Consider the following 22,604-nt stretch of genomic DNA (forward strand, 5'->3'; position numbering starts at 1 on the left):
GTCTCAGAAAAGAAAAGAAAGACAACATCTGTAGGGAACACACCAGCTGCTCTTGCTAAAGTAAGGACCGTATAGGAGCAGCTGAGAGTTTGTGTGCGGTTACAGGGTGATGGCTCGGGGCAGCACTGGGAATGGGGAGAAAGGAAGCTGTCCATCTCAGATGGATGAAGGAGCCGAGTTTTATTTTTGTGTTTGTGTTGCAAGCTCCTAGCTTTCCCCAGCACAGAACACACAACCCTTCTCCCTCCTTTCTCAGAATTTTATCTGCCTGGACACCTTCTGTGATACAAAAACAACAAAAGTGGTAGAAAGTGACCGAAATAAAGCCTCTGAATTCAACATCTTGGTGGTAGGAGGGGTGACGGTAATTTAAAATAAGTTGAGGCATTTAACACCTGGGGCAGTTGAAGGGTTGAGAATAGGTAGGGTCAATTTTCTAATTACAACCTCTTTGAACATTTTTGCTATGGGTTTTGAGCTGGAAGCCTTCAATGTTATTTGGAGGCCATAGGTCCAGACTGCAGTCCCTTCTCGAGGACTCCGGTAGCTCCACTGGGCCTCTTTGATTGCAGCTCCCGCAGCAACTGGAGTACTTGTGGGCACTGCTTATGTTCATCTCAGCAAACGCTTCTTCAGCACCTACTACGACGTTTACTGTTGAACATTACGCCTGTCACGCAGGCTTTGATGGTGCTCATCAATCTTCTCAAAGTGAGTGAGGCAGAAGGAGAAAAGGAGGGGAAAATGAATAGGAAGAAAGAAAAAGAGATAGTAGCAAGTGAACTTCTCATCATATGCTTGTGTAGCCATTCAAGAGGGGCCTCTGCCTTCCTCTTCTCAACCTGTGGATCGTGACCCACAGGAACTGTGTTAAAGGGCTGCGACATTAGGAAGGTGGAGAACCACTGCTCTGTGGGCTTGTTCCTCGGTACCAGAGCATATGTTCACAAGTGCATGCACACACTTCTGCATAAATACACTTGTGCATGCACACACGTTACATGCACACACACTCCTATAACACCACCGAGCTCAGTCCGGCTGAGTGTGTTTCAGCTTTTCAAGCGTGTCATGCTCTCTGTCTCCTCGAAGCCTTTGAAATCACTGTTCTCTCTTCTTGGAGCTCACTTCTCCACCCCACCCTTCAAGTGTTAGTGTAAATGCTATTTGCTCTGAGAGAACTTTCCTGATACTGGACTCAGATGGCTGCTCCTGCCGCGTAGTCCTCCGCCAGCGGCTCTTGTCCTCTTTCCTGGCACTCCGCATATGTGCTTTTGGCTGATCCGTCTTCCCTGCTAGACAGTGCCTTCCATGTCCTGGGATGTGTGTGGCCATAATGTGTCTGATGTGAATGCAGAGGAAGAAGGAAAGACTGGGTGGGAAGAGTCTCCCCTTGCAAGTCAGTTCTGGGGAACTTGGCAGGTGAGCACCCAGCACCCTGGTTTGGAATGGAACAGGAATACACACTGATGGGGACAGATGGGTACCCCTTCGGTTGGCCCGCCAATGCCTTCCCTGGGCCCCAGGGTCCTTATTACTGTGGTGTGGGAGCAGACAGAGCCTATGGCAGGGATACTGTGGAGGCTCACTACCGAGCCTGCTTGTATGCTGGAGTCAAGATTGCCGGGACTAATGCTGAGGTCATGCCTGCCCAGTGGGGATTCCAAATTGGACCCTGTGAAGGAATCAGCATGGGAGATCATCTCTGGGTGGCTCATTTCATCTCACATTGTGTGTGTGAAGACTTTGGAATGACAGCAACCTTTGATCCCAAACCCATTCCTGGGAACTGGAATGGTGCAGGCTGCCATACTAACTTCAGCACCAAGGCCATGCGGGAGGAGAATGGTCTGAAGTACATTGAGGAGGCCATCGAGAAACTAAGCAAGCAGCCCAAGTATCACATTCGCACCTACGATCCCAAGGGGGGCCTGCATAATGCCCGGCGCCTAACTGGATTCCACGAAACCTCCAACATCAACGACTTTTCCACTGGTGTAGCCAACCGTAGTGCCAGCATCCACATTCCCAGACTCTCGGCCAGGAGAAGAAGGGGTACTTTGAAGACTGTCATCCCTCTGCCAACTGCCACACCTTCTTGGTGACAGAAGCCCTCATCCGCATGTGTCTTCTCAATGAAACTGGCGATGAGCCCTTCCAGTACCAAAACTAAATGGACTGGACTTCTGGCCATTGAGCCCCTCTGGTTCTCCATCCCACTCCAAATCTTCCCCCCTCTCCCTGTTGTCCCAAATGTAATTCAAAAGGGTGGAATATCACAGTCTTATTTTTATTCCTCAGTAAAGAGAGAGAGAGAGAGAGAGAGCGCGCGCGCTAGGGTCAGTGGAGCTGTCCCTCCCCTCCCCGCGACAGAGTAGACCTAATTAGAACTTCTGGGACACGAGGGGGGTAGGAGGGAGGAATGTGATCTCCAGTAGCAGCAGCTGGGACCTTCCCTCAATTCTGCTGCTTCCCAAAGCTCTCCCCTTCCCTCTCTACCCCCATCCAGCCAGCAAACCTCACTGGAGGCTACTTAGGAACCCTCTTAAAGCATCACTGTCCAGCTGCCACTGCCTCTGGAAGAGCTGCTTTTCTTTCCAGTACTAGCCAAAATTTGGTGTATTTACCTCCAATAAAGAACTCACTAATGTTTGTGTATCTGTTTCTCCCATTAGAATGCTCTGTCAGGAGAACAGAAACCTTGATTCCTTTATCCTTGTATTCTTGTCCCTCTGCAAGAGTTAAGCACAAGCAGATGCTAATTAATTCTCAAGTGACTAAATGGTGGTATTTGAGATTCCCAAATGTTGATTTTTAAATTAAGAATTTTAAATATTTTGATGGATTTTAACTACTTTTTATGGAAGGGAATGTAAAACAATGTGCCACTATAGATACTTATGTATTGCTGTATTACAGATGTATAAATGGTTATGTTTTAAGTAAAACACATACACACACACATCTTTACTAAAGAAATCCATGTGAAAATCTTTATCTTACAATATAACCAATCCCTGTGAAAAAGAGGACATGATTTCTGCCTAAGTTATTACATTGTAAAATAATCTTCATTCTTTTGCTTTGCAATACAGAGTGAAGTACGGAATTTATGGAAAGAAAATTTGATTATTCTGGATACCGCAAAAAAATATGGCTATGAAGTAGTTGACACATTTACCATAACAATGGGAAGATACAAAGAATTTCTGCAGGGGAAGTGCGCATGTCATTTTCATGAGGTATTTATGTTAGCTGTCTGATGTTCACAGCTTTTGATAAAAATATTTTGTGATCTCTTTAATTGCATTGTCAGTCTTATTTGTATGAAAAACACGATGTCAGGAGGGGATGAACTGGTTATTCATCATCACTTAGCTGCAACATGTGGTAGTCACAACTTTGATTCTGTGAAATGAAGTGTTCAAAAATTAATATTTATTTAGACACTTCAAAACTAGGACCCCTCATCAATGCAGGCAGGATGAGAAACTGGAAATTGACCACCTGTGCTGATAGACTTCAAGAAATCTATCCCGGAATAGATTCTTCCCATGGGAAATCTTATTCCCATCAGAAGTTTCTTCCAAAGAAGGTGGCAAAAATCTTCAGTGGAGACAGCTTGCAAAATCAACTCTATTTAATGTGCTCAACTGATGGGTACCTTTCCTCCAGTAACTTCTCCAATGCATAACAGATTGCATTTTTTTTTGTACCCAGGGGTGAAAATTATTTTATTTGTAGCCAATAGATAAATAGGCTTAGCTGATAAGGTGCTAGCTAAAAACAATTTTATTCTTTTCCTGCCTGTTTTTTCAAACTCCTCTGTGGATTATTTCCTCTCTACCACTTGAATAAAATCTTAGGTAGATCCTATAACTTTAACACCACTTTCAGATAATAAAAGGGCTCCAATCACTTTCAGGCATGGGAGTATCATTTCAGGACTAAAATTGTCAAGACTTGGGTCAAAGCCGTGTAAGTCAATCCCCTCTACCAGCTCACATCAAAACGTAGAGAAGAGAACGCAGGAGGTTTCTTTGCTGTTTCCCCGTCTTGGTCTCTACTCTTCCACCTCTTTCTGCCTTTGACCAGCATAGAGAGGAAATGTTAAGGACAGGAAGGGTCTCCCTTGATCAAATTTCTTTTTTAAGAGTGCTTTTGTGAACTTCCTTGAAGCCCACTCTACCACCCAGAATTTTCTGATTACAACTTCTTTGACAGATGCAATATCTCTCCTGCAACTGGATTCCTTCTTTGGTTCCTCAGCAACCAGCTGTCCATCATCCTGTTGAGGGACATGTTGCCCCTCCAGGCATCTTCTAGGAAAACATTCAAAATAGCACTACTCTTGCAACACTTCGGTGCTCACAGAAATCCTCCTGCATCCTGGCTCTGCTGCTGCTGCTGGAAATGTGGCTAATCCCCAGCGTAGCCTTCTCCCTCTGCCACCCGAAAGCCACAGCATGTGTGTCACGCCAGTTCTCCTTTCCCTCAAAGCCCAACACACGTGTGCTCAGCTCTCCCAGCCGATCTCTCGAAGGCCTCCGTCACTTGGCTGAAGGCAAGAATGAGGCAACACTCAAAGAGCACAGAGCACTGGGAAAACACGCGGGAGTTCTGTCTCTTCTTTCTTCTTTGTCACACAACTCCTCTGCTGAGACAATGGTTTGCAAAACTTGATTTTATCCAGACACGCTTGGAATATGAGATTTCTTGGCTAATTGTTTTGTCTTGTTTGTCTCCTTCTGAAAACCAAGATTCATTCATTAGTGGGTTGACCAGTGATGTAACAGCTGAAGTTTCCTTCAGATTCTGTTTTTCAGCCCTTTGCTGACTGTCAGAATCTATCTTGGTTCCCAGCGTCTTATAAATACCAAAAAAGTTATTGAAGCTGTGTTAGTTCTTCTATCCAATTTCCTGACGGGTTCACGTCATCCTTGTATGGGCCTAATAGAACTGCATGTCAGAGATGTGACAGGCTGCAGCCACCACAGAGAATGTGATGTTTTAAGTTCTGATCTAGCTTCTTGAAGGCTGGCCGGCCATGTGCTGCACTACAGATTTTAAGCTGTAGGATACTAGGTGTCTACAAATTTCTTCCACAAAAAACAGAGGCTGTATCCTATTTGCAAAAAGGTGAAGCTTACAAACACAGGCCGAGTGGTAGTGGCGACAGGAAAGCAACAATGAGCTGCTGCTGAGGCAGTCCAGGGTTGCCGTGAGCCACGGTAGCCAGGCCAATGGTTGCCAGAAAATGGGGACTTTGAAAAACAACCTATAGACTGTTTTTTTTTTTTTGGGGGGGGGGCAGAAGCATCTTTTAGAAATAATCTATTTATTTATTTATGTTTACAGAATGTGTCTTCAATTCATATTTATGGGGAAGATCTGTTTTTCTTTTTCACCTTTAGTGCTCTGAAAATCTAAAAAGGAAATACCCTTCATGAATTAAAAAACAAAACAATTTCCAGGATGGTTCAAATTAAAAACAAAAGATGCCCTTCCCACATGATTGCATTACATGTGTCTCCCGCAACAATGTCAACTGACTTACACTGGGAGTCAGGAAATCTCAAAACCACAAAAAAGGCTCTTTGAACACTCAGCACTAGAATTTTGGTAGTGAATTATCACTAATAAAAACTAATCTTGCTTTGCATATTAATGATTCATGCATGTCAGATAAAATGATTTTATGCTTTTTTGTGAGTAATTATCATGTACAAATTGCTTTTTCTTAACTCTTTTTCAAATGTGTACTGTCTTAATGGCAAGCCATGCAGGTCTCCCCCAGATTATATCAGTTGATTCCAGAGTAGCATTATCTATTTTGCAGTTTTCATGTTTGAGGTAAAATATGCTTCTGGGAGAATTTGCCTTTCCAGTTACAACATAGAACTGATAAGATCATCTTTCTCAACTGACTCTCTTCATGATACAATTTCTAAACTCATTCATCGCTTAGGCATAAGTATTGCTTAACTCTTAAACAATTTGTACCACCTAAACCTCAAGAAGTCTCTGGAGCTGACATTGATATTTTATAATCTTCCTAAGCCATCACCCAACATCTTAAGCCACTGATAGCTTATTCCTAACAATCAAAAAAATTCTAAAACCCCGTAGAAAGGATGGCTTGATGATGAACAGAGCAAGCCAGGAAAAAAGGTGATTATTGGTCTCATGCAAAATATATACAGGGGAAGAAATTCCATTGATAACCTTATTTTCCCCTCTATATTCATCTTATGAGATGGGCAAAGAAAATTTATCATAAAATAATGGGAAGAATTAGAAACAATTATATTAGAACCATAAGAATTCTGGCTTGGAGGCCTTTTATCTTCTGGTGTTCAACTAAACTATTCCCACAATAGCTTCAAGGATGCCTGAGAAGGATTGGTTTAACCATTAACATAAGATCTTTGTGTTTCTTCTCTGGTTAGTGGTCAGAAAATTCTACGGTAGACATAACAGTCCTGCTTCCGTGAGCACTTATTGCCACAGGTGAGATTAAAGGTCTTGAAGTGTCTCTTTCATCTGTCACGGCATCAAAAGGGAATACGTTGCCAACAAGAATCTATAAACAGTTTCTCAACTGTTGTGCATCAATTTTGACTAAAATGTTCCTGCTGATTAGAAAAGCAGGTGTTTCTTTTCAACGGTGAAAATTGAATTTTATTTCCCCAATGTTTATCAGGACAGAAAACAGGATCCAGGTAGCTCTTGCCCAAGAGAGGTTTTGGATCATGCCTTTAGTTATGTGGTAAACATCTCCTGTGAACAAGCTAAGACCTGGAAAAAATATGATAACACTATCAGCCCAAACCTGGCTAAAGAAGGGGACCATCCACACCAATTGTTATGTGATTACTAATGACTGTGTAGGTTGTACAAGCTTCATATAATATCTTTCTTTTCCAGCAAATGTAGCTATAGTTTTTGACACAGTCAACAAAATTCAACGGTCATCACTACCCAGCACTAATTCCAGCAGTTTTTCCTTGATTTTGGCATCACGGAAAGAAGGAAGAAGGGAGTTTCAGTTCTTTGATAGAGAAGGCTTCCCAATATTAATTAATCTTAATACTATAATCTTTATTATTTAATTTTAACTAAACAAAAAATTAGCTGGACAAGAAGTAAAGATTTTTTACTTTCCCCATTGAACTTTGAAAGTTCACTATCTAAACACAATTTAAAAACAATAAAAAAAACTTTAAATTCATCTACCTAAAAACCAGAAATAAATAATGAGTTTGAGGGGTAAAAAATGGCCAAATTATCCAAATACAGTTAGCTAATACCGAAGAACCCAGAAGTTAACTATCAGCATGGCCATTTTTAACATATTAGTAATTATAATTTAATTTCACAGAAGTTTTTAAGTATTCTATATAAGCATTGTACTACTGCTATAAAATGAGCTAGGAGAACATCTTTATGGGGCTCTCATAACTATCTCTAAAGGAACACATCCCCCCCGCAAAGAATTAATATTTTCTTTAAATCTTTCTTCCCTTCTGGTATTCCCTAGTTCACTCCATCACACGACATTTATAGACTAGTGCTCAACCACCCAGGTACCAAGTTCTATGTTCTTATACATATGAAACATTTTGCAAGTCTTTCCCCTGTTCTCCATTCTGGTTGCTTTGACCTTGTTTAACCGGTTACTTAGCCATCCAGCATTTATTTTGTGAGTCCAATTCTTGAACCCAATAGTGTCGATACAAAAAATAAATAAAGACACATTCTCTGCCCTCCAGACATTGCAATCAGGTTCAGGCTTAAAAACTCTCATTATGAAGCAATATGTTGGGCAGTATGTTGGAGATACGTAGAGGTTATTGTGATTGTACTGAGAAGAGGCACTCTGTCTAAGGATTGAATGAACCATCCAAGTTGACTGTTGAAGGATGAAGAGGAAGCAGGTCAAGATCATAGAATTTGTAGGATGCTAGAAAATGAGTAATAAGTAACAGAATAATGACAGAAGAAAGGCCATTCCAGCTCCATGGGAAAATGTGAACCAAAGTAGCTGTGAAGTAACCTGATAGTCTCAGGATCAGAAGCAGCTCTGTCTGCTGTAGAACAGCAATTACAAAGGGGTGAGGGCCCCGTCTCAGTAACAGTTTATACTCGATTCTGTAGATAATCGAGACCTTCTCAGAGGTTTTAGAGAGAGGAGTGAAATGGTCATGTTTTAGTTTCAAATGATTAAGACTGATAGCATGCGGAGGGAAGACTTTAAAAGGACGATATCAGGAAAGGAAGTTAGGAAATTTTTTTCAGAAGTCAGGTGAGTGATGGCAAAGGCCTACTCAAACCAACAGCAGGAGACAGCAGTGGATAAACAGAAGTGCTGTTAAAAACACGATAATATCTGCAGATCTTTCTCTGTGGCATAGGTGAGTAAGAAGAATGAAAGACGCTTCCTAATTTGGGTGACGGATTAGAGATCTGAACTGCGATTGAGACAGAAGATGGTGAAAAGGTAACAGCTTAGGAAAAGACAGTAAATTCAATTCTGAATATGTGTCTGGGATGCATGCAGGTTGGGAAGGTGGAGATCTCTAAGAAACAGTTGGATGTAAAAGTTCAAAGCTTGCAAGATGGGTAGCGACTGGAGATCGAGTTAGGGGTCCTCAGAAAATAGGTTGTAGTTGAAACCATGAAAATAGATCATCCCCAGAAAGAAAACAGAGAGACAAAAGAGCTGAGGAACAAACTCCCAGAAACACCAATGTGTAAGCCAAGTGTGGAGAAATAAGATCATTTGAATTTAGAGCATAAACAGCATAGTGCTGTGGAAAGCCAAAGAGTAAAAGTTTGTAAAAAGGAGAGATGGGTATGGTACCAACATGGTCAAGTGTAACAGGCAGAGCTGTTAAGGAAAGAGTTCCAAAATCCTCTTGGTTTTTAGTATAAAGGAGGTCCTTTCTGACCATCTTAAGAGTAGTTTCAATGAAATATTGAGGAGAATTTAGAATATGATAGATTGAAGAGGTCTAGGAAATGACAAAGGAGGCTGGTAAAACCTTTCATCAAGTAAAAATAAGAAAGGAGGAATGATACTGGATTTAGAAGAGGAAAGATTTTGGCATGTTTATGAACAGAAGTGGAAGAGTCAATCGCACAGGATATGATAAAAGTACAGGAAAGAATGAACAAGGGGAGGGGAGGGTCTCTCTCTCTCTCTCCCCCCTCCTTAATTTGCTCAAGGCTACTGAGGCTACTGTTAACATTTCATCTCAGAGCCTCCAGTTTCAACTACTCAAATCTATCCTTCTTGCCACACCAGGACAATGTTCCTGTACTTCAAATCTGATGTCATTAAAAATCTTTCGATGGCTCTGTACTAAGGAGGAGTCATAGAAGCTTTCTCTGCCTACCATTCCTCTAATCCTTTTTGTAGGAATGTAGTTCCAGACAGTTCTCTCAGGATAAAATGGTTAGTGCTCATTGCGTCATCAGCAGGTGGATTCTAGCACATCTACTAGCTGATTAGATTATAGATCCATGCTGGGCAAGAATGAATAGACTGGTCATGAGGGAGCCCAACCTTTTCTGAGATAATCTGAACAAAATCCTGTTCAAATAGAGCACCGTATATTGAATGGTGGTAACACCAATTAAATTGATTTCTCTCTTAAGAAAAATGAAAGATTAAAAAAGAGAGTATCCATCCCTTTATGTCGAACTGCTATTATTCATGACTCCACCAGGCAGTTGGACATCCAGCCATTGGAGACGTCAGTGTGGCTGAGGGAGATGCTGACCCATCACTATTTCATGCTCTTTGCAATAAACTCCATGTGTGGGAGTTTACTACCAACATTTAAGAGCAAACTAAGACATTCCTACACTACATTTGAATGCTAAAAGCAAGTTCTGTAGTCTGAGAAATATTGTGCAGTTTACATCTCCATCTACAGATTCTCAAATACTGTTAGTGACAAACTCTGACACTAAAGAAATTGTTTAGCTTAGTCTTGCCCAGTCTTCCCTCAACATTTCTGAATACAGAACCACTTTTCCCTTTTTAGTCACAACTATTAACACCTCATTAAACACACGTTGAGAAAACTGGCGGACAGAGTAAGGTCTGAAATCACACATGCAGCACAGGCTAACTGTGGCAAATTCGCCACAAGCAATTCTCTTCTCTCTTTGAAACCCCCAAGGAAATGATTTATACATAAAGCTATTCGCTCCCTATGGGAAAAAAATAGAATAACAAGAAATAGCTCATGACAGACTAGAAATCGGAATTGATTTTATGAAGTCTGACTTAGCAGGAAAGGAAGTCACAACGGAAAGTGCCTGGAAAGGAGAAACATCAGCCGGCGGTGGGGCGCCTCTGCCTCACAGATCCATTCAAAGGTTCAGAGCCCGAAGGACCCAAGGAAGCAGGTCTGAGGCACAGGTCAGAAAACAGTGGGTTAAAAGTCTATGTGCAAAACTGGCAGACCCCTGGGTCCATTACCCCAGCCCGGGCCGTCAGTAACTTATATTCACACACAGTGTATCTTTTCAAATCGAAATACAGGAGGTCTGGACTCAGAAACACAAGTATAGTTAAGTACAAATTAATTTAGAGACCGAAAACAGAAAGATTAAGGTGAAGTTGGCACCTAAAGGGGGATCACTAAGCGTCTCAGCAGACCTCCCCAAACACAGCAAGCAGGCGCGAGCCGCCTCATATGGGGGCCTGTAGAGCTTTCCTAACAGGAAACTGAATGGCGTGATGAAAGATATTTTTGGAAAGGGCATAGTAGCGCTGAGTAAGCTCCTACAGTGAAGTCAGCAGCTGGAAATGTTGGTTCACACAGATTTTTTTTGAAGTACCATTTTGGTACCTTAATCTTTTTTTTTTTTTTGAGACAGTCTCAAGCTGTCGCCCTGCGTAGAGTGCTGTGACATCATAGCTCACAGCAACCTCCAACTCTTGCAATCAATTGATCCTCTGTGTCAGTTTTTTTTTATTTTTAGTAGAGACGGAGGTCTCACTCTTGCTCAGGCTGGTCTTAAACTCCTGAGCTCAAGTAATCCACCTGCCTCAGCCTCCCAGAGTGCTAGGATTACAGGCCTCAGTCACCATGCCTGGCAGGTATGTTAATCGTAAATAAAAATTTTAAGTACAAGAGAGATAGATGGAAACAAATACCTGTGAGTAAATGTCCTCTCTTTAATCAAAACACAGATTCCAAGATCTATTATATACATTTAAATAGAGCAGGGTAGAAATTTTGCTTATAATCAGCCTAATGAAAATCATCCAAATAGTATCAAAAATTTAGTACTGTGGGTCAAGTGTGGTGGCTCACTCCTACAACCCAAGCACTCTGGGAGGCCAAGGTGGGAGGAATGCTTGAGGCCAGGAGTTTGAAACCAGCTCCAACATTAGTGAGAACCCATCTCTACAAAAAAATAGAAAAATTAGGTGGTACAGGCCTGTAGTTCCATCTACGGGGGAGGCTGAGGCAGGAGGAACACTTGAGAGCTCAGTAGTTTGAGTCTGCAGTGAGTTATGATGATGCTACTGCACTCCAGCACAGGAGATAGAGCAAAAACCTGTCTCAAAAGAAATAAAAATAATAACATAAATATTCAGCCACTAAGGAAACTGACTTTCAGATAGAGGAGTTAGTCTCTAGGAAACTGCATGGAAATACAAGATAGAACCAACAGTTTAATATTAAATTCATCAACTTCTGGTCGGCAGCTCCTTATCATCAGTCTCTGCACCTCAGAACAGAATTTGATTCCAGAGCCAATACTGAGCTCCATCTAGAAACAGGCATTACAGAGGCTCAGCTATCAGAGTAAGAAGGGTTAGGGATTAGAGCAGGGTGGGAAACAGACAAATGCTGATTTCAAATCTGGAAACATCAAAACAAAACAAGACTCATTTCGAAAATTTTCATTTTACCCCTAATCCCTAGCATCTTTGACCCATTCAGAAGCTGGACTCCCTTCAAACAAAACACAGTTTATTTCATGTGGCCATAATTAAATATTTGGGAAGTAGAGGATGAAATGAAAGAATTATTTATTATCTGTCAAAATTGCATGATATCCTGCCATGGAATTATGAATTATAAGCCCTGGCTTCTGGCTATTGTTTGTCACTTTATTTTCATTCCACTTCTGTGTATACTGAGGTTACTTTTTCAGCTGGTCAGAATTTTGTGACTAGATCTTGGATTGCGTGCCATCTGTAGAATGACTTCATCCAGTAAAAAGTTCTTCAGTAGTATATATTTATCTTAAAATTCTACATTAGCACATTTCCCTGGCCAATCTCCTGTTTTCCAATCTCAGAAGGACATTACCTTCATTCCTTTTCAGATACCACCCATGATCCTGAAGAATGTGATCAGAGCATCCCTCTAATCCAGTCTAGGGCAATTTTGGAACACTGCACCACAAAAATTGTTTTCTATTTTGTTCTGTGGATCTGGAACCACATCAAAGTTCCTTAGAGGTTATTTAGGTCGAGATCAGTTTTAAGAAAGGTATTTGCTTGTACTCTGCTTGACACTTTACACTTTTCTAATTCACCAAGCCTTCTCGTTTGTACTTGCTTTTTGAAAATTAGTTATTTCAGATGCAGCAGTTAGCTGACATGGTAATACACTCATTTGGATGACTATGTAAAATCACTTTTGAGGACTGAAGTACATGTGTTTAGTAAAAGTTGTGATGTTAGTTTTGCTACGTAATTTGTAACTGTTTTTTTGTCTGTTGGGAAAGTTATACAACAGCCACTGGCCAAAGCCAGTCAAGTTGAACTGTAGCCATTTATATGCCTTTTAAAATGTCTGGGTGCCCAAGTTTTTAATTGTATAGAATTGTGGAAAGATCTACAAACATTAACTTAGAGATCTCCTAGTATTTTAGAAATGAAAGAAAAGTAAGTTAATTCTCCACACCAAAGCAAAGAATTTCAATTCTTGTAACACTGAGTCACAGGAATATGTGATCACTTAGCCTATAACACCTTCTATTTGTAACCTTTGATTTCAGCTCCAATATTACACCTTCTTAAATTTCTATAGTTAATATGTTAACAATACATAATTGTTTTGAAACACTACAATCATCACTGGAAAGTCTATTCCTACACGTAACTTAATATAAATTTGAACACTGCTATGACAAAGTAACTTTTATTATAAGACTTGTAATTATAGAACAATGCTGGTCTAACAGATTATCACACTTCATGGAGATCAATTATCCTTCACTATCTCTTTCTGATATTAAATGTAATTTGAGGTAGCAAACTCACAAAAAGAAAATAAACAAAAAAGTAGAGTTACTTCAGATAAAAGTAGCAAAAAAGTCGGCATTAACACTTGTATTTGAAATAGTATAAACATTTGCCAATTTATATGCATGATGTGTTATTAACCATATGTAGTAATACCTTTGCTTTTAGATAGAGGTCTCCTTTTCAGTGGTCAAGTCCTGCACTCAAATTTAGAGAAACATTTGGAAGTGTCAAACCATTAGAATTTGTCTCCAGTGAAAGTGATCACTTTACACAAACGTTTAAGGCAGTGGTTCTCAACCTTCCTAATGCTGCGACCCTTTAATACAGTTCCTGAGGGTTGTGACCCACAGGTTGAGAACCACTGATCTAGGCCTTGGTTTCTGTTTTAAGGCCTAGGTCTTTCACTGATGTTTTCTAATTATTTACTTTTGTCCTTTACTTTTCTTATGATGATGATGACCCAGAGGTAACCAACGTTTTGTATTGCTAGCAGCTCTCTTTCAAAGCAACATGGCAGGTGACACTTCAGTTGGATTTTAATAACCCCAAACGGTCCTCTGATTTTGGGAAGGACCCAAGTGGGCAGATTTCCATACATGAGATCAAAGGAGAAAGCAGCCTCCTCTTTACTGTACAGGTATCAAACATTTCTCATTGGCATTTCCAAGATGTAAAAATGTAGCTAACTCCTTCTTTTCCACTTTAGAGTAAGTAAAATAAGGTAATATTTTGAAACTCAGAGATAGAGGTTTGACAGCAATGCCAGATACTAACTTTTACAAATAAGTTCAAAGAAATAACAGCCGTGTGTATCATGCCCTCCATAAATTAGCACTAAGTCTTTTTAATGTACTCAGGAACTATTCATAACAGGAAAACAACATGGTGCCTGGCCTTGGGGGGCTGGTCTCAGACAACGTCTTTGAAGTCATTTCATTCTTGTTCTTACTTCAAGTATCTTAGACATGTGTCTTTCTATAGTCCCCTTGGGGGGTAGGGACCATCTCTGAGCTACTCCACGTGTTGCCTGACGCAGAGAACTCTGAAGATCGAAAGATAGATACTGTCTGTAAAAATAAATCATTCCATTTTACAGCATCATTTTGTTTCTCTTCTGCTTTTTCATTACAAAAGAACTGCATACATTCTTGTCCACTATAAAAGTTAAAAAAGAAGTGGATACAATAAAACAAAAAACTTCTTTCCTCTCTATTGCAAAGTCTATTAGCAGTCTGGTCCACTGCTCTGTCTCATATGAACATTCTTGGTTTTAATCCCAAGCAATTAAAAGTATTATGCTGTCAGCATTCATGGTCACTGGATTTATTGAGAAATATTTAGAACTATCTTATCAAATCATTAACATTTTAGGGACTAGTGGTTTTCATAAGCCTCATTTTTAATTTGCAATAAGAACATTCCTATTCTATTTTGGTATTGAATTCTGCTTATACTCAGGCTTTAACTCATATTTTGCCTTCAAGTTCTAGAAAGTATAATGTATCAGGTTGCTGTCACAAAGAAATCTGCAGTCTGAATTTAGACAAAAACTCAATAATGTAATAGAAGGTAGGAAAAACATACTTGCCAGTCTAACAAAAACATATTGGGTGTGCAACGTATGTTAGCTCCTGTACTAAACTCTGTTTGCTCAGGTCTCTGGCCTCTGTGAACAGGGCAGAGGACACACAGACACTGTCAATACAATGCATCTTACCCCTTGTGACCTGACTTTGTTCCCCGTCTGCTCATGCTGGAACTCTAACCCTGTTGCCAGTGTTACAGGTCCTCCCCACAGGGGCTTCACATATGCTTTGGGACAAACCCGCTCCCGCAGGCTCAGCGCTATTGCAGCAGACTGACACCTCTGACACAAGCCACGGTGACTCTCCCTGCTCTGCTGGACACACGTCCTCAGGTTCCCAAATCTGTGCAATTCTATGTGCAGAGCCTTACTCTTTCCCTCTGTGTATTCTCAGCCTCAGGGTTTCCAAAGCCTGAGATCCAATGAGTAATACCATGAGCAAAACGCCTTTTTCAGCTTTTGCTTATAGTTACTTGGGTTACCATGAAACTCAGGGAATCTCGCCTTGTAAGAGGTGAGGCTATGTTGTATCTGAAATTGATTAGAGGGACACGGTTTGGGTTCTGTTCCCAGATGACTGCTAGCCCTCTTAGTTGAACAAGCAGAGATGCCTGCCCATCCTTGCATTGCCCAATTACTGAATCCCTCAGCTCAAACCTGGGATTCTCCCAGTGAAAGATATAATACTCTTCCAACTGCCTTCTTTCTCCTGCCCCGGGGAGATTCTGAATAGAGCAAACCAGTTACTCCTGAGATTTAGAGCTCATGGACACTGGTAGGGTGAGTATCACTACCATTGGCAAGCCCTCGGTGCTCCCCAAAACACACACACACACGACAGGATTGTGGGAGAAAGAAGCAAAGCCTTCCTGGAAATTCAAGGTATCCATTTGGGCAAGAAAGCCAAGGAAACATTCACCAATGATGGTGACTGTCTAAGAAATTTGTTTATGATGGAAGAGAAAAAGTTCCCAATGGAACATGTGAGAGGTGCTAGGGCCAGGGGGCATCTGCAGCAGGGAGGAAGCACAGAGCTCAGGACAACTAACCCTCCACCGACGGGCAACGTCAGACTGACACCACGGCGAGTCATCACGATAGACTCAATACACACTGATCAAATACACATCCAGTATTGAAAGTCTCCCTTCCTCACTGTTTTATCTTTCTTTTTCAAATGGTCTTGACTATTTCCCTACACTTATTCTTTAATATGTATTTTAGAATTTCTTTGTCAGGGCCACTCCCCCTGGGCTGCTGTGACTATAATTGGAATAGCACTTTAGTTAACTTGGGAAGATTTGACATGGTATGTTTTTGCATTTGTTCATATGCTTTGTTTTGTTTTTTAAATATCTCATTCAAGTTTTGGTATATTCTTTACCTGCCTTCCATTAGATTATTGTTGAACTCAGCAAAGTTATTTTAGTTTTGCAATGGGATCTTTCTTCTAATATATTTCTCGCTAATAGTCGCTAGACTATAGACATGTTATACAAGGTTTAAACATTATCTTTATAATATCAAATTATTTTTTAGTAGACACCTGTGAGTTTTCCGGGTAAACAATCATGTAGCTATACATAATTCCTTGGTAATTTCCTATAATGAAATATTTCACAGCACTGAAAAAATTTGCATTTCCAAAATAAATCAGATATGGTAGTAGTACCACATATAATACTATCAGATTTTTTAATGCTCCTAGATTCAACTCACAATAGCATTTTGGAAGGATTTTTTTACATCTATATTTTGACAAATCAAAATTGAAATAATTATCTCTATCAATTTGTCAGCTTTCAGGATTTAGTATCAGGGTGATAGTGACCAAAATGTGAATTAGAAAACATCATTTTGGATAACTTCCTGAAAAATAGTCTTCACAGGAACTAAATGAATTAAACATTGTTGGGCCAATCACTGATGTGGGCATATAGGATTCAATTCTGAAGAGCATCATGGGAATATTGTCACAAAGGGTTGCATTAGCCTGGCCCTTTCAGAAGCTGAGGGAGACCCTGTTATCCTATCTTCCTTTCTCAGAGGTCAACTTAGGGTCTCTAAAAATAGAAATAAACCATCAATCTTCCCACTGAGATCAGATGAGTTACCGACCCTATTCCCAAATGGAAGCTACGCACTTTGGCAAATACACTGGAGACGGGGGCCTGTGCATATCCCATGGATGGATTAGGCCTGAGATTGTCCTTCTGAGATTGTCCTAAGCATCTTCCCTAGCATTACCCAGCATTTGTGAAGCAACACAAATTCCATGGTAAAATCACACAAATATTAAAATAACATTTAAAGAACTGTAAGCTTCTGCATTGGGATGGACCTTTTCCTGTTTTACATGTTAATTAGTATGCAGACCATCAGGCACTTGCATAAACCAGAGCTGAAGATGAAATTATATAAACAAAATTAACCTTATTTTGGCTTCAGAACACTGGAATAATATTATTTCAAGGTTGAATGTCATATTTATGCTTAAGTGTTTCCTTAAATAAACTTTCTGAAGAATGTTCACTAATCTTGCTATAAGTGAGTACAAACCTCCTCCAACAGGGACAAAATACTTCAGGAAAATACTGGTGCCCCGCTCCTGCCTGTCATAGTTAGAGCTGGACGCAGCCAAATGGAGGTGGAAAGAACTGCCCAGAGTGGAAACTTGCAACCTTCAGACCAGGAATATTAATCAGCGGTGAACTGCAAACTGAGCTCTAAATTGCAATCCACAGGGATTCCTTACCACAACCTGCTGATTTCACTGGATTTCTTAAGAGTCACTCGATCTGAGGGCCTGATCAGGAAAAGTCCTACCTCCCATAGCTGCAAGAAAATAATTCATATCTTTGGGGTTAGCAGGATATAATTGGTTTTAAAAAACATATGGCTAATTTTTTTTCTTCAAAATGTGAATATCCTTAGAATTATTATGATTATAAAGTAATTCACATTCATGTTATTAAAAGAAAAAATCAGTACCAAAAGTTACAATGGTACATTTAAAATCACTTATAATCCCCCTACCAAAAGGTCACTACTATTAACGTTTTGGTGTAGATATTTACAGATTTTCTATTCAAATAACTCTTCTAAAAGGATTCCTGTTCACTTTTAATGTCATTAAAAATACTTATCTTCCAAACGGATACCATGTAATTTTTTAAAAATATTCTGGATTTGTTTTTATTGGAACTATTTTCCTTGCATTCTATTATATGAGATTGAAAAATACGTTACCTTAATCATTACGTAGGGTGGCCATAAAGTTGGTGTGCAATTTAAAATAGTGTACAATTTAAAGTTGTACATGGGCTTTATGGCAACCCTGAATAGCATTCAAAATAATTTTAAAAAATGTGAACTAGTATTGCTTTCATTAGTCATCAATAATAGCTTATGTGTCCAAATATTGACTGAAAAACGTTTTATAACAGTATTAAAATAACAAATATATAATTTGTTATTTATTTATAAAGGTACTCAAGACATCTTTACTACTATTTTTCTCTCCTTTTTTGCTCTCTTTTTCTACTTCCAAACGTTCCTCACAATCTGCCCTTTGGTCCTCACCTCACTTCTTAGTGCTAAAACCTGAATTCTATTAACCTAATGATTAAAATTGATGATAGGATTTCACCAGGACAACTTTTGTAAAACATACACACAGACTATAAATACCGGCTTTGTTTGGATGAGAGTGAACATATAATTCATAAAATAACCATGAAGAAAATCACATGAAATTAATCATACATGTTGCTTCTAGGGAGGAGATTGAACAGCTATTTTTTATTTTTAACTATTATGGGTACATAATAGTTAATATACTTATAGGGTACATGTGATTTTTTGATTGAGGCATACACTGTGAATTAATCAAATCAAGATAACTGAGGTATCCCATGGTTTCAGGCATTTATCATTTCTTTGTGATAGGAACATTCCAGGTCTACTCTTTATTATTTTAAAGTAAACCCTAAACTTATTGCTGGAGGAAATTTCTTATAGACACTTTCACGCATTATGAGTGCTTTTTGATACCACTTACTTAAAATAAATTTAAAAGAGAAAATCATATTCACACATATATCTACAAATATACAAAGTTATTGAGTTCATTGGGGATAGACTGATACCCAGATTCCATAACTTACTAAGTGACTAGAAAAATAAAACCATTAACTATAAACATGTCAGCTGGTGGGTCTGCAATGGAAAAATATTTTTTCTTTTCTCTGAAAATAGTTTTAGTTTCCACTCTATGGAAGGGTGCTATGAGAGGTTCAGAGCACTATGTTTGAGTCAGTGATCTCGTAACAGCACACTGGTGCTTTCTCTATCGTGGTGCTATGTCAAGCTGCCTGTTAGCGTGTTGGCCTAAACACGATGACTCACACACACATCACAGAGGGAAGTGTGGGAGGAAAATCATCTAAGATTGTCAGTCGCTTTGGGGGCAGCTGCCCTGAGCTAAGAAAAGTAACGGAAAGTCGACTTTCAATTTTGGTCTTTTTTGAGGGATACGTTACCTTGGTTCTTGGTTATGTAAACCATATTCACGCCCTTTGGGTAACAGCTGTGTGTCAGTGATGCTGTTTAAGTACCACAGATAGTTTCATTGTTCTGTACAGAGCTCTAATGTGCTTTTGATTTTGCCTCACTATTTTCTTGCTTTTATTTGCAGGTAGTGAAATCAAAGTTATCCAAAGAATATCACGTTATTAAAATGAAAAGATCAAGGAATCATATAGTGGGGAAATACTTCAGTAATCAAAGCAAGCGACAACAAGACTCTGTACCAAATATTGAATCACCATATCATGTCAGAGGTCCCATAAATCAGGTTTGTTCTGAAATCCTTCTCAGCAGGATGTGTGAGAGTAAAAGGATTGAGTAGACTCTCTGCAGGAAAACTGAATTTAGAGTCTGAGACAAGCCGCTCCCCCAGGCAGCGGTCTGGGAGCCAAACCCTGTGTACCACATGCATTTTGGATGGATCACACACACGCATGCGCACTGACACACACGTGGGCACCAACAATGCACACACAGCTAAAACAAATTCACAATAACACTTTTTCTTATAGCTTTATAAAGCCAAGTGTGAACTTGAACTCCACCTTGTTTCAGAGTGAAAGACAGACCTAGAAAAAGGTTACTTGAAGTATAATTATAAACCAGAACCACTGTGGGCAAGATATGGCATTGTGTTAATAAAGAGAAATAAAGACACTTGAATTATGTGAAAAACAGGATAGTGCTCTTTAGTTTGTGTTACCATCTCCATAGATACATTAATATTGAAAGGGGGGGAAACAATTACATTCCACTTGCAAGCAGAGGTGGTGATTTTTTTATCAGGAGAAAAAGTGGCATTTATGATGGCGTAGGCTTTGTGAATCGAATGCTTATGAAAAACATTTCCTCCTATGCTTTTTAAATTTTCTTACTGAAAGGAAAAGAGCAGGAATGCTCCTCAAGAGAATTTGAAGAGGTTCCATGAAACATATATAAACTAAAATATTTTTTAGTTAAAATACCAATGTATTTAACTTTGTACTCATGTTTTCCATAAACATTCCCTTCTGGTCCTATCTGTGATCTCGCATGGGTAAGCGCAGTCTCAACTGATGAAATACATAGTTTTAAAGTAAGAGACAAAATGTAGTTACTTGTGTATTACTTTAGTATGTTTCATTGATGATATTTCTTAAGAAGGCTTTTCGTGCCATTGTAGCCCTATGTAACTTAAAATTACAATTACATTTTATGTAAATATTTTTCCAAGGATTATGAATTTTCAAATCGATAGGCATATTTTTCCTAAAGCATTTGTGTACAGCTACAAGGAGAATTATGTTACTGGTATCAGTATTTTGATTTTCCAGAGCAACCGTATCTAATCCAAATTTAGAGTAGGCATAAAATTATTTTTTGAATTAAAACTGTGGCATACATATAAAACATACCTAATTCTAGTGTTTAGAACTTTCCCTTCTATCTCTTAGGTTCATAATGATAAATGTCCTTATTATAAAAATGCTTTGTTGTGAGATGACATCTCACAGTTACAATGGCTTTTAAAGAATTATTTTTCTTTTTTAGAAAAAAAAAGACCCAAGAGGGTTCATTCAATACATGGCTGAAATTTCCAAATGCACAAATACCTCAATTTCACTGCAATATAAAAAAAAAAAATATCTTGATTGATAAGTTTCTTAGTATGAATATCCACCTCCTTTAAATACTCTATTTTTATACATATTTTTATATGAAGATAAACAGGAATTTATATTTAACTATCTTAAATTATATTTACATAAATGCAAATATTACTTGATATAAACAATCCAGACATGCATCTTACAGATGATAGATTTTTAAAAGAATGGTACAGAATTCATGTTAAATGTGAAGGTCTTTCTAGTAGCTACACTTAAATGCAAGCATTGTTTTTAGGTTTTCAGTGATTTTTTTTTTTAAGAAATGATATAAAACACCGCCAATTCATGTAGCCTTTCCATCATTTTTTAACTTATTATATCTCTGTAACAGTATTATAGTCACCGAGTATTTCTTATAATTCCTTTCCCACCTAACTGTAATAACCATCTGACTGAGGCTAGCCTGGCATTTACCTCTTCACCATTGAAATAATAATGGATTTTAGAAACAATTGTAATGTCATTAATAAAGTCTTACTGGCAATAGTCTGTGTTCAGAGTATCTTTTATTTTCCTTTTTACTGGAGATGTACAACCACACAGTGACCACTTGGCAGGGATGTTACTCTGTGGATTCAAGTTTTGGAGTGTGGTTAAACAGGATTAACTACAGGGTTCCTTCCAGCTTTGATAGTCTCTAAGTTTATGATCAGAACTCCCTACTCCACAGTGACTAAGGTTTTTGCTTTTAAAGATAAGACACTCAAATGCTGGGATTCGTTTTATTTACTTCTTAATTGAAATTATACTTTATTTGTCATAGGTGTGTGTGTATGGCTGTGCAGATGTGTTTGTGTACGTGTTTAGAAAGTTCCTAATGTTAGTGGGAAAAGAAATAGGAGTAGGCATTTTAACATATTTTTAGGTGTAAAAGGTACAGGAAGTATATTATTTTTGGTAAGAATTTATTAGTATGCAATCCAAACTAAACAAAAGAAAACATTTATAATATTTAAAGTCAAGAATAACTGCACAAATATTTCCAAGCATCACTGTTGACCTTGTGTGCGGGTGTTTGTGTGTGGGGTGGGGGGTGTTAAAGGCCAAGCGTATTATGCGCCAAGCCACCCAAGTAGGCAAAGAAGATTCTGTACAGACATGAAAAAGAAGGGCTTACTATTGCCTTCTGGTTGGACTTACTTTTGGGTCATTCAATTTTCCTCACGTTATTTACCCATGTGTCTAGCAGTCTTCTCGTCAGAACAGTAATTCCAACTGAGAAAGTATTAGAAGAAATTACTAATTTTTGAGATGGAACTAGTTCCAGTGGTGTTTATGGAGGAAAAACAAATAATGCTATTTTGCATCTGAAGTTTCTGCTTTTCGTTCCATTTCACCGAACAATTTCAAGAAGAAAGACAGAAACAGGTCAAAAATTATGTAACTCAATAAAAGTTACTTCAAAGATATGTTTGGCACAGCGGGTGGAGTGGCTGATGTAGTAAGGTGAAGTGGCTAGATAGCTAATCACAGCCAGGATCTCATTAAATATTGCCTG

The 22,604-nt window shown here is 39.0% G+C and overlaps 1 protein-coding gene and 1 pseudogene across 3 annotated transcripts in view; both read left to right on the forward strand.

Moving 5' to 3' along the window:
- The window catches only part of CPED1 (cadherin like and PC-esterase domain containing 1), a 288,422-nt gene extending 266,836 nt beyond the window's left edge, over positions 1-21,586 (forward strand). For all 3 annotated transcript variants that reach the window (XM_053608585.1, XM_053608582.1, XM_053608583.1), the window contains exons 22-23: positions 3,096-3,242; positions 19,567-21,586. In XM_053608585.1, the coding sequence (XP_053464560.1) occupies positions 3,096-3,242; positions 19,567-19,779 (360 nt within the window). In that variant the 3' untranslated portion in view covers positions 19,780-21,586. The remainder of the gene's footprint in view (positions 1-3,095; positions 3,243-19,566) is intronic.
- On the forward strand, positions 1,223-2,173 carry LOC128598220 (glutamine synthetase-like; annotated as a pseudogene).
- Positions 21,587-22,604: the final 1,018 nt, after the last annotated feature.

This window comes from Nycticebus coucang, chromosome 11, assembly GCF_027406575.1.
Source record: "Nycticebus coucang isolate mNycCou1 chromosome 11, mNycCou1.pri, whole genome shotgun sequence".
Classification (NCBI taxonomy): Eukaryota; Metazoa; Chordata; class Mammalia; order Primates; family Lorisidae; genus Nycticebus; species Nycticebus coucang.